General features: G+C 45.3%; 1 protein-coding gene across 1 annotated transcript; it reads left to right on the top strand.

Annotated features, from left to right (window-relative positions):
- The first annotated feature begins 620 nt into the window (after positions 1-620).
- On the top strand, positions 621-1,553 carry LOC132380704 (C3a anaphylatoxin chemotactic receptor-like). The gene has a single exon (XM_059949691.1). It carries the CDS (start codon positions 621-623, stop codon positions 1,551-1,553), a length of 933 nt encoding a protein of 310 aa, XP_059805674.1.
- Positions 1,554-12,952: the final 11,399 nt, after the last annotated feature.

The following is a 12,952-nucleotide window of genomic DNA, read 5'->3' as shown; positions in this document are numbered from 1 at the left end:
GAGTCCCTGTGAATCCCGTCTCCTTGTCAAGATTCCTCTGGTTTCCTGCTCCACGTTAGGTCTACGCCAGCCTCCCCAACTGAGTCGACGTGCCGGTTGGGTTCTCCTCCATCGCCCTCTTGTAACAGAGATATTTTACAATGACCAATTTACATCATTACTATCACGTCTGTGGAACGTGGCGAAAACCGCAGTACCCGGAGCAAATCCACACGGTAACAGGAACTAGTATTAGTGGTTGTAGAAGCCTGCTCACTCGAGTCCAGTGCAATATTCTCCTGGCTGCAGAGGCTGATCCAGGATCCACAGAACCGCGGTGTTCGGGTGGATACCCTTCATAGGGAACGCCTCCGTGTGACTTTGTTTCACTTGGGGAGGCTAAAACACGGGCAGCCACCACATGGTGTTTGACAGTTCTGGGCGGTCAGGGTCCAGAGGCGAGTAATGAAAGAAGATTGTGGTCTCTGCGCTGCAGCTCCACGTCTTCACTGCCATATTATGTGTCCAGTTTCTGCTCCGTGTGGCCCCCTTCCTTCTTCCTTCTCCTTCCCCCTCAATAGCGTTTCGATCAATTCTTCACCCCTCTAACATCCACAATTTTTCCACCACCAGATCCGACAATGTCGCTCTCAGAAGGAATGTATAATTCGACGCTCACTGGGAATCTCCGCTCCGACAATTCCACGGATCCTCGATTCAGCATGGAGTGGGGAGCACCGTCCGTCATGTCAATGGTTGTCATCATCCTCTCCATCCTACTGGGCGTCCCGGGCAACGGCGCAGTCATCTGGGTGACCGGCTTCAAAATGAAGCGTAAGGCCCACACTGTGTGCTTCCTGAACCTGGCTGCGGCTGACCTGATGTATTGCCTGCTTCTCCCCTTCCTCATGATTGCTATCTCCGAGCTCCACAGTGGGTACTTCAGTAACATCAGCGTGTCATGGTGTGTATCAATTATGTACCTAAACGCTTTTGCCAGCGTTTTTCTGTTATGTCTGGTCAGCATCTATCGCTGCCTGGCTGTTACACGGCCCGTCTGGTTCCAGCAACATCTGAGACTCGCATGGGTACGTGTGACCTGCTTCGTGGCCTGGGTCATAGCCATTGCCATGTGGCTGACTATAATCTTCAATTTGCATTTCAGTACTATACTTATCGTGACGGCCCTCGGCTTCTGCATCCCCTTTGTGATTATGGTTATTAGTTACGCCCTCGTTGCCTGGAGACTGCACGGGGAAAGGTTCGCTAAGTCCTGGAAGCCCATTCGCCTGATCGTGATCGCGGTCGCCGTCTTTGTGATCTGCTGGCTCCCCTGCAGTCTCTGCGTCCTCTTAATTTTCAACAGATTTGTTCCTGACGAATGGGTCACGTTTAGTCAAGCCCTGGCCTCATTCAACAGCGCCCTCAACCCTCTTATCTACGTCTTCGCCGGCAGCGACTTCCGTCAGGTGTTCAAGCGCTCCCTGTTTGCCTCGCTCAAGCTGGCCTTCACTGAGCATGAGCAACAGGGTGAGACCCCGAACCACAATCCCACCTCAGATACGAATGTCTGACGGTGTACCTCGTTGTCGGCCCTCAGCCGACCAGGATCTCCTGAGCACAGACACAGTGGAGGGTCGGCTGCAAGTATAATCAGCGTTCTACAGCGTAGAACAGTATAGCACAGGGAGAGGCCATTCGCCCTACAATGGCCGAGATCAATCAAATGACTAAATTAATGGCCAATTAATCTAATCCCCTCTGCCTATGCACTGTCGATATCCTTCCATTAAGCTCATTTTGCTGATATAAACAACTCTACAAAGTCTCTAAACTATCTGTGTTTACCACCAACCCAGTCTGCACCCACCGCTCTCTGAGTAAGCTATTTGCCTCTCGCATATCCTATGGAATAATGCCCTCTCCTCTTCAATGCATGCCCTTTGATGTTAGACATTTCAAACTTGGGGAAAATATACTCTCTGTCTGTGCATTTCATAACCTGCCAAAATTCTATCAGGTCTCCACTCTCTTGGACCCGGCCCAATTTCCAATCCGATATAGCAATCGCTGACTTCCTCCAATTGATGGCATGAAAATTGATTTCTCAAACTTACGATAATGCCCACCCTGCTATACAACTCCTCATCCCCTATTTTCCTTTCTCACTCGCTTCCCTCTGCAGTGCCTTCCACCTTATCTTTCTTTCATGAGTTTCTGTCCTCTTCCCTTTTCGGGCTTTGTATGTCTTTCACCAATCATCTTCCCAGCTCTTTACTTCATCCCTCCCTTCCCGGTTTCAAGTATTAACTTGTGTTGCTCTCTCATCTCTCCCGACCTTTTCAATCTACTACTCATCTTTTCCGGCCCGGTCCTGCCGAAGGTTCTCAAACCGAAACGTCGACTGTACATTTTTCCAAGATGCTGTCTGGCCTCTTGTGTTCTCCAGAAATTTGTATGTTTCTCGGATTTCCAGCATCTGCAGATTTGATCCTTTCCACATCTACTCTTGTCTATGCCGTTCAATATTCGAAAGGTTTTAATGACATCCCATCAAACCTTTTGAATTCCAGAAAGTACAGACCCGGAGCTATCCAACGTTCCTCGTATGATATCCTTTTCATTACCGGAATCATCCTTCTGAACCTCTTTTGAACCCTCTCCAGTGCCTGCACTTCTTTTCTCAGATGGACAGCCCAAACCGTTCACAATACACAAGTGAGGACTCACCGCTGCCTTATAAAGCCTCAGCATCAAATCCCTGCTCCTGTATTCCAGAACTCTTGAAATGAATACGAACATTGCATTTGCCTTCTTCACCACCGATTTTACCTCCAAATTAACCTTTAGGTGTTTCCTTCGCATCTCCGATTTTCTGATTTTCTCACCCATTTAGAAAATAGTCCGTACATTTTTTCTGCTACCAAAGTGCATGACCATATATTGTCCGACATAATATTTCATTTGCCACTTTTATGCCCATTCCCTGAATTTGTCTAAGTCCATCTGCATCCTATCTGTCTCAACTCTAACTCCCGCTCCACCAATCTTTCAATCATCTTCAAACTACTCCATCATGTAACTTATTGATAGACAGCATAAAAAGAAGAGTTCCCGGCACTGACCCCTATAGAATACCTCCACTCACCAATTTTTTTCTGTATCTTAAGCTTCCTGATCACCTCCGGTTTATTACATAAACCCAATCCAGAATAGCTGATCCCAAAGTAGGCTCAATGACAAACTGTTAGACAAAACCATCTCCTAGGCGTTCAACAAACTCACTCTCTTGAGATTCATTTCCAACCTGATTTTTCCAAACGACCTGCATGTTGAAATCTCGCATGACTATCATAACATTGTCCTTTTGACACGCTTTTTCTATTTCCTGTGGTAATCTGTGGTCCACATCCCAGCGACTCTTGGGGTGCCTTTGTATACTTTCATCAGAGTCAGTTTACCCGTGCAGTTGCTTAACTCAGCCGACAATGATTGAACATCTTCCGATCCTATGTCACATCTTTAACTGAATTGATGCATTCTTTACAAGCAGAGCCGCCCCACCCCCTCCGCCTTCCTTCCTATCCCTCTAATACAATGTGCAGCCTTGGATATTTGGCTCCCAACTGCAATTTTCCTTCAGCCACGACTCAGTGATGAACATAATATCGTACCTGATAAATTGTAATAATGCAACAGGATATTCTACCTTATTTCATATTCTCCGTGCATTGATATACTACATATTGCGAACTGTATTTGCTACTATTTATAATTCTGCATCTCTAATTCACTGACAGTCACCCTGCTGACTGCAATTATGTCCAATCATCTGCCTGCCTTCCTGACTGTAAACTATTTTTCTTTGGTTTTTCATTCTTGCCATCGTCCTATCACGAGTTTTTAGAGTCTCCATCAATATATATACTTAACGTATATCAATGCCATTTGCCCAGGATACAGGTTGTCTTTGCGAACCTATCTGAGTGAAAGCACTTCAGTAAAGTGAATTTAGCTGAGGTCTACCTGCACTGAATAAGTACCATGGAATCCCCGAGCCTGTCAAAATAAATTGAACAAGTCCAAACAGAAAGCACCGGATAAGCATCACAAAAAACGAGTCACTCGAGAAAAAAAAAATAGACGAAGAAGTGTAATTCTTTAACATGTCTCGTCAAACAAATTCAGGTGCTCCAGTATTCTTAGAGCTCAGCACTCTCCGGAACACTGCAAAGTCCCGAAGAGCAGGTGACACTGGCAAATCTCGATAGATGTACTGTGGAGATCATTCTGACTGGCTGCATCACCATTTGCTGTTGAGGGCCAGTACAGAGGATTGCAGCGAAATCTAATGGTATCAGCGACAGCTCCCAAGAGAAACAATCAGGAATCGTCGGTCCCGAAAGAACAGCAATCGGAAAGGGGTCGGCGGTCTCTCCCTACAGAAGGACTGTATTTGTGTGGATAATCGCCTCGTACACAGATGAAAAGGCGTTTCCCATTTTCTCAAATTAATGTGATTATTGGACTGTACTTTGTATGAGTTTCCTTCAGTTTTTTCCGTGTTCCTTTCGTGTGGCCGATTGGCGGGGGGCGGGGGCTGACCTGTTAATTGTTGTGTGTGAGCGGCTCCGTTGGGTTATTCGATTGTTATTTTGTTTGTTTTTTTCACTGCGGGAGAAGGGGGATATTGGGTCTGCGAGTTTTGATTCTTTTCTTTTTGGTGCCGGGAGCACTGGGTGAGTCGATGTGTTTTCTTTTATCAACATTCATGTTCTTTCTGTACTTAATGGCTATCTGGAGTAAACAGATATGAGACTTTATTCATACATGCTGTTTGCCCTGGGGTTGAGCACTGGGGAAGAGGGCGGGGCCACGAACGTCTGAAGCTTCACCCACCCGACGACGATTTTTAAAGTACTTGGCTTCTTTCTCCTCAGTGGCAGGTCCCAAAAGCACCACTCCGCTCAATGGTATCTCCCGTTACCGCTCTCTTCCAACCCTACCGCTCCTACTCAGTGGTCGCGCCCGCGCCTCCAACCCAAACATTGCCACGAGATAGGTGGCCGTTGCCAATGTCAACAACCTGTTTTACTTGTATCCTTTGGTGGATACACCTAGATCAGGTGCTTCGGCACAATAAAGGAGATGAGGGGTCGGGCGGAGTAAACATCAATTCACCCGTTTGGAAAGCAGAAGGCAAACAAGAACACTGCGTGAGCCGCAGCCACTTTCCAGAAGTGGAAATACGCGGTAGTTGTAGGCTTCTGGGGAATGTAGTCTAAAAGGCTATTGCTAGAGGGCATGCGCTGCGTTGCGGAGGATGTTGGGAAATGTAGTTAATGGGGAATACCCAACCGCGCGAGTTCTATAGTTATTGAGCTCTTTGGGTGTGCTGTAGCCTCCTGTGAGTTCCAGTTTCACAATATTACAAGGTCTCATTGGCTTCTGCACGTTAAACTAGAAATGCCCAGTTACTTTCAGAAGACTCTTGGCAGTGTGAAGGATCAGAGGGATCTTGGGGTCCGAGTCCATATGACGTTGGAAGGAACTGCGCAGGTTGACTCTGTGGTTAAGAAGGCATACGGTGTATTGGCCTTCATCAATTGTGGAAATGAAGTTAAGAGCCGAGAGGTAATGCTGCAGCTATATCGGATCCTGGTCAGAACCCACCTTGAGTACAGTGCTCAATTCTGGTCGGTTCACTGCAGGAAGCATGTGGAAGCCATAGAAAGGGTGCAGAGGAGATTTACATAGATGCTACCTGGATTGGGGAGCATGCCTTATGAAAACAGTTTCAGTCAACTTGGCCTTTTCTCCTTGGAGCGACAGAGGATGAGAGGTGCCCTAATAGAAGTGTATAAGAAGTTGAGAGGCGTTGATCCTGTGGATAGTCAAGGCTTTTTTTCCCAAGGCTGAAATGGACACAGGTTTAAGGTGCTGGGGAGTAGGTACAGAGGAAATGTCAGGGGTAAGCTTTTTTTACGCTGAGAGCGGTGAGCACCGGAATGGTCTGCCGACCACGGTGGTGAAGGCGGATACGATAGGGTCTTTTAAGTAACTTTTGTATAGGTACATGGGGCTTAGAACAATATAGAGCTATGGGTCAGCCTAGTGATTTCTAGGGTAAGGACATGTATTGTGCTGTAGGATTTCTATGTTTCTGTTTCTCTATGAGATCCAACAAGGCCGGCATATATTCCCCATTCCCAACAGCCCTCCTGAAAGATGGGGGTGAACTGCGCCCTTGAATCGCAACAGTCTGTTGAAAGCCGTGGCTGAGGCCGAGGCTGAGGGTTCAGAAACGTTAACGGTGATCGATATGATTTAAATTGGCCATGATCGAATGGCAGAACAAACTTGATCGGACGACTGACCTACTCATGTATTAAGGTCTTATGAAGTTGTGCTAGCGGATGGATCGGAGGTGGGGGACCCAGCTGGTGGTAGTGTTCGATGCTCCCCCTCGCGGGAAAAGCACCGGGGCTGAGTGGGGGTGTTACTGGTGTTTTCCGGGCGAGACAACTACGTGAATTGTGCGAGCATACACTGTCCGCCAGTTCTACCGAGTGGTGTCCAACGGCAAGGATGGGATGCCGAACGAGTAACAGCTGAGGATTTACCTGTCAAGGTTGTTAGCCCTGAGCTGTCCCAAACCTAGAGGAATGGCCGATCACTCTCAGTCTGGGGTCTATACTTTGACTTGTTTGGCATGGGTGGCCCTCACGAGAGCCAATGCGTAAACCTCTGACTCCAGCCGACACAGCTCGCCGGGCCATTGAGACAAGCAAGCCCCCAAACCGAATGACTGTCTTCTTGTGGTCAGACACAAATTGAAGCTCCACTGACGCCATCCCATCATGCACGACCAACGTCGGACACAGTAACTTCCAGTGAGGAAGAAAGCACTGATTGTCACCATGCACAGGCTATGAAACTCTTGTTAATATACTGATTCCGATTTCTGCAACATTCATGGATTCACTAAATATAGTCTTAGACTATATTTTTTTTCTGTCTGACTGTATTTGCAGATATCTTATATGCACTTGCTAACCTATATAACCTTTTGTTATGTGTTGATGTTGGTATTCTATTTTATACCTTGACCCTAGCGTAACGCTGTTCTGTTTGGCTATATTCATGTATGCTTGATTAACAAATAAATTAAACTATCAAATGTGGATGCAAAGGCTCATGGCGTCGTACTAAACGTTGGGCAACGTAATTCCAAAGCGCCGTCACCCTAGTGACAACATCTCAGGGCTTCTCCTTCGCGGGCCCTCGGCCTAGTGATATCGGCGGGGATGGAAATGGGGCTTTTTCAACGAGAGTGTCCTCCCCCTTTGCATCAGGGTCCTGGAGCGGAGTCTATTGCACAATGTGTTCAGAACACAGAATATTGAGCAATGAAACACAAGAACAGGTCCTAGAGCACATCATTTCCCGATAAACCAGACTCCAACCTGCATTAAACATTTTAAAGTTGATGAATATCCCTTCATTACCTTCCATTTTATACACCACAGGACGATCAGACAGAGAGGCACAATGAGGTCATTCAACCCATCAGGGATTCTTTACCAATCCATCATGTCTGATTTACAATTCCCCCTCAACAACATTGTCTGGTCTTCTATTCACAATCTACGACAGGTTATTTTAATCGAGCGCTCAACAGCCTCCTGGGTAGCGGAGATACCTACCGACAAAAACAGCTGGAGGACCTGCAGTAGCCTGCAGGTCACCCTTAGATACGGAGTAGCACCTGCTTAGATCTCCCGATCAGTGTCACACGAAGCCGTGAGAGCAGGTGATATGTGTAGCGGGTGTATATCACAAATCATTAATATGCGACCTCTGACGCCAGGCAGACAATCTCTGAAGGACATTGATAATGGCTGGGCTAAACCATCTTGTAAAGATACTGGCCCGAAGAAGGAAATTGCAGACCACTTCCGCAGAAAACTTTGCCATGAACAATCATGGTCATGTAAATACCATGCTACTGCATGTTATACTCTAGGGCACATAACGAACGAATGCACAACCTCCTCCTCAAAACCACCCAATGACTTGTCATTTGGAGCTGTCTGCAGAAATGAAAGCCTTGAGTGTCCACCTTGGGAAAGTCAGTTGAAGTGTTTAGGAGGTGTGTACCCAGAGAGTGGAAACTCAGGCTGTTCAGGGGTACGGTGGACCCTTTGCTGAATAATATTCGTCCGTAACATAACAAAGATGTGGAACCCCTAACTCAACACATTCCTGCGTCTCGTAATTACATTCAGCGGCTACTTAAGTCGGTAATTCCTGCAACTTACAAAGTGATCACAGCGTGTATTATCTGTTCATAGTCTTCTGCCACAGTGGCCCATCCAATTCAAGGTTCGAAATTCTCTTCTGCACGCACTGTTATAACACCTGTTTATTTGAGTTGCTGGCCACTGAATGTATGCATTCCAAAAGCAAGCGAACCAACATTATATACTGATGCAATGTGGAATTTGGCCTCCCTACTTTCATACAAAATAAGCATCCTCTCCAATTGTGCTAGCACTTTCTGGTAGATATGGACTTAAACACCTGAGATTCTTCCACATATCATTGCTTCTCTACTCCACCCATTTATTGCAAACGCACCACTGTCATTTACCCTTTCAAAGTGGAACTCCACATACTCGACTGCATGAATCCCGATAAGCCGTTTCTCTGCACATATTTGCGATTGTCCTACATCCCGACGATCCTGATGACAACACAATAAGTAGTCACTTTATTCGGGTACACCAGTACCAGAAATGTCTGATCACCCAATCAAGTGGCAGCAAGTCAATGCATAAAAGCAAACTGAGTGTGAGAATGTGATTTAAAAATACTCTGAATTTAAAACATCTGACATTAAATGGACAATTTGACGTACCTTTGAAACCTTTGATTAAACATCAGAAGATTTGAAACTTTATCACGTCAAAAGGTCATTTAAGTTTCTTTGACTTAATTGGTTGTTGGTATATTGTATATTGATACTGCTGATCTGCTGGGAATTTCACCCACAGCTAAACTTACCAGGGAATGGTGTAAGAATCAAAAATTTTTGAAAAAGCGGTGAGAGTCTGTTCTGAAGGGAAAAATAAACTTACTGATGTGAGACGTCACAGTAGAATAGTAAATCTCGTTCAAACTCTCAGGAAGCGGATCGTCGCTGACTACGTCAATAATCCATATGGTCCACTCGTTGACTTTGTGCATCTCTGATACTTGACTGACCCCCACACCTTCACCACCAGCCCCCTCAAATACAAACAGTGGAAAACCACACACTGCACGGAATGACCCTTTTCACATTTTTCCATTCCAGATTTTCATTTCCGAAACATCCCGATGACAGCTGTGACCATATTCCCAACAATCCATCGTTACTAATTACTTTCTATTTTCTAAATGTCAACAAATTATCCCATGTGCCCAGCTCAATTTTAGTCCAAATCCGTTTAAAATGTCAAAAGGAATAGAACTCCGAACACCGTTATTTGCTCAGCTTCCGGCAGAAAGTCATCGCGACATCCGGACCCGCCATTGTCTGTGGGAAAGTCAGATCGGAGACCAAGAATCCAAATTCAAAGTTCAACTTAATTTATTAACAAAGTAGATGTCACCGTCTACAACCATAAGATTTTTTTCAGAGTATTCACAGCAAATACACAGAAACAATATACAATCAATGAAAAGCTGCATACCAACAGACAGACCAATAACCAACAAGTTGTGCAAATACAAAAAAGGAAAGCAAAATAACAATGAAGAAATCAAAATAAATATTGACAACTTGCGTAGAGAGTTCTTGAAAGTGACAGCTTGACTGATTCGTTCAGTGTTGGGGTGAGAGAAGTGCTCTAGTCTGTTTCAGAAGCCTAGGGAGGTCGGCGGGTCGCACAGTTACAGTTTGGCATGTATGATTGTCTAGGCCAGTGGTCCCCAACCACCCAGTCGACGACCGGTACCAGGCCGCAAAGCATGTGCTACCGGACCGCGAGGAAACGATATGATTTGGCGATATCAGACGATATGAGTTAGCTGCACCTTTCCTCATTCCCGCTCACGCACTGTTGAGCTATAAATAACTGACTAATCATACCAAATAACACATAAAACTTGAAATAACACTAACATATAGTAAAAGCAGAAATGACATGATAAATACACATCCTACATAAAGTAGATAGAATGTATGTACAGTGTGGTTTCACTTAACAGAATCGGCAAGACTATGGCAAACCTGAATTTCACAGTTTTTTTAAAAATCGGCTCTTTGACGTTTGCGCACGCAGATGCCCGCGCAAGGCCTCATGGTCATGGTAGTCTTTTTAGGGTAAATACAAGTGTCCCGTATTTGACTGCTACTTTTCTCCCTTATTTGGGATTGAGAAAGTTGGCAACCCTACCTGAATACCCACCCCCACCCCAATACCGTCAGTCGGTCCGCAAGAATATTGTCAGTATTAAACTGGTCCGCGATGCAAAAAGTTTGGGGGCCCCTGTAGTTCACCACTTATCACCTCTTTATTTCATCCCACCCCCTCCAGGTTTCACATATCGCCTTGTGTTTCTCTACCCACTGTCCACACCTTTTCAATTTATTCCTCATCTTTTCTTTTCTTTCGGTCCTGTCGTAGGGTCTCAACCCAAAACTTCGACTGTACATTTTCCCATAGATGCTGCCCGGCCTGCGGAGTTCCTCCAAAATTTTGTACGTGTTGCTTGAATTTCCAGCATCTGCAGATTTCCCTCCTGGTTGTGATGGGAGACAGCTGTCTACATCAGCTCTGTCAAAGGCTTTCAGTATGCGGACGTTTTTAATGAGATTCAACTCATTCTTCAGTATTCCAGAGAGTAGAGATCGAGAACAATCAAACGTTCTTCGTATGATCACCCTTTCATTACCGAGATCATCCTTGTGAACCTCTTCCGACCCCTGCAGAAAACCACTAGTCACTGGCGGCCAAACAGAAACGGGTCCTTTCATTCCGACTCGCAGTCTCATTCCAGTTCGCTAATACACTAACCATGCCAGTAACTTTCTTGTAATACCATGGGGACTTACCTTGGTTAGCAGACTCATGTGTGGCAGCTTGTCAAAGACCTCAGGAAGTCCAAATACACAGCCTCCACTGCATCCACTTTACAAATCCTTCGTGTAATCTGCTGTGTCGACAAGTAACTTCCTTTACTCCATTGAAATACTGCTACATCAGACTCTACTTTCGCTCTATCAAATTGCAAGTGAGTTCAACTCCTAAGGGTTCTTTTATCTTAAGCTCCATTATTACCCCCAGTGTAGCTCATCCCCTAGCAGGTTGAACGGGAAACTGTTCGAAAAAGCCATCTAGTGGGCATTCAACAAACCCACTCTCTTTGAGCTCCATTTCCAACCTGATTTTCACAATCCACCTGCATGTTGAAATCTCCATTGACTCTCATAACATTGCTCTTTTGACATGCTTTTTTCCATTTCCTGCTCTAACCTCCTAGCTACTGCTGGAAGGCCTGTGTGTATACAGCCTTTAACCCTTGCAGTTGCTTAACTCAACCCAAAAGGATTCAACATCTTCCAAACCTATGTGACATTTTTCTACTGATATTATGCCATTATTTAACAGCAGAACCACGCCGCCCCTTCCGCCTACCTCCCAATCCCTCCAATACAATGTGTAGCCTTGGACATTTATCTCCCAACTACACCCTTTCTTCAGCCACGGTTCAACGATGGCTATAAAATCGTACTTGACAATTTGTAATAGTGCAACAGGATCATCTACCTTATTTCATATACTCTGTGCATTAGGATATAACACGTTGAGGACTGTATTTGCTACCATTTTTGATTCTGCACACTTGATGCACTAATACTCACCCTTCTGGCTGCAAATACATCCAATCGTCTCGCTGCCTTCCTGACTGCACGATGTTTTGGTTTGCTTTTTTTGACATCGTCCTTTCCTGAGTCACTATCAATCCACAACTTAAGTGATATCAATGCTATTTGCCCAGGATGGAGAATATCTTGGCGAACTCTTCTGGAGGGAAGCACTTCAGCAAAGTGGTCTTAGCTGAGGCCTACTTGTAGATAGAGATGGAAGAAAAGTCCAAAATGTTTCTATCCATAAACACTTACAAAGGAGCTTATCGCTTAATAGGCTTGATTTTCGACCTGCACGTGTGCTCTGTCTAAAAGCCATGGATAAGGTGCTGCAAGGTCGCCCGGGTACTTCGATTACATCATTGTTACCGGTAAGGACAAGGAGCATCTCCAAAGTTTTATGACAGCATAAAAAAGATTAAATTATTTGGGTCTGTGAGTACGACACGTGTGAAATCTTTAAACCAAGCATCATTTACTGTAAACCTCTGCCCACTGTATGTCATTTAGATAATTAATTTGGAATTCAAGGGAATATGATGTCACCAATCACTCCAGCAGTCATCAAGTCTGCAGTCAACGATGGACAGAAGTGTGGAGGAGATACAGACTCCCAATGCAGAGATGGTGACCAGAATTTATTCATCAAAATTCCAAAAGAACATCAGTCGCTTGGCCGATTGTCACTGCGAGACGTAACATGCCCAAAGCCGGAATCCCGCGATTAGATCTAATTGGGCGTCCACTAACATAATACAAGTAACATGGAATTCCTGAGCCTTTCAACATAAACTGAACAAGTCTAAACAGAAAGCGCCGGATTCTGCATCACAAAGAGCGAGTCACTCGAGAAGGAAAACACGAAGAACAAGTCTCGTTAAAAAACAGTTAACAAATTCAGTTGCTCCAATACTTTCAGATCTCAACACACTCTGGGACGCTGCACGGTCCCGAAGAGCTGGTGACACTGGCAAATCTCGGTAGATGTACTAGGCAGATCATTTTGACTGGTTGCATCACTATCTGGTGTAGAGGGCCCAGTACAGAGGATCGCAG

Source organism: Hypanus sabinus, chromosome 24, assembly GCF_030144855.1.
Source record: "Hypanus sabinus isolate sHypSab1 chromosome 24, sHypSab1.hap1, whole genome shotgun sequence".
Classification (NCBI taxonomy): Eukaryota; Metazoa; Chordata; class Chondrichthyes; order Myliobatiformes; family Dasyatidae; genus Hypanus; species Hypanus sabinus.
This window is presented reverse-complemented; position numbering and strand designations above follow the sequence as displayed.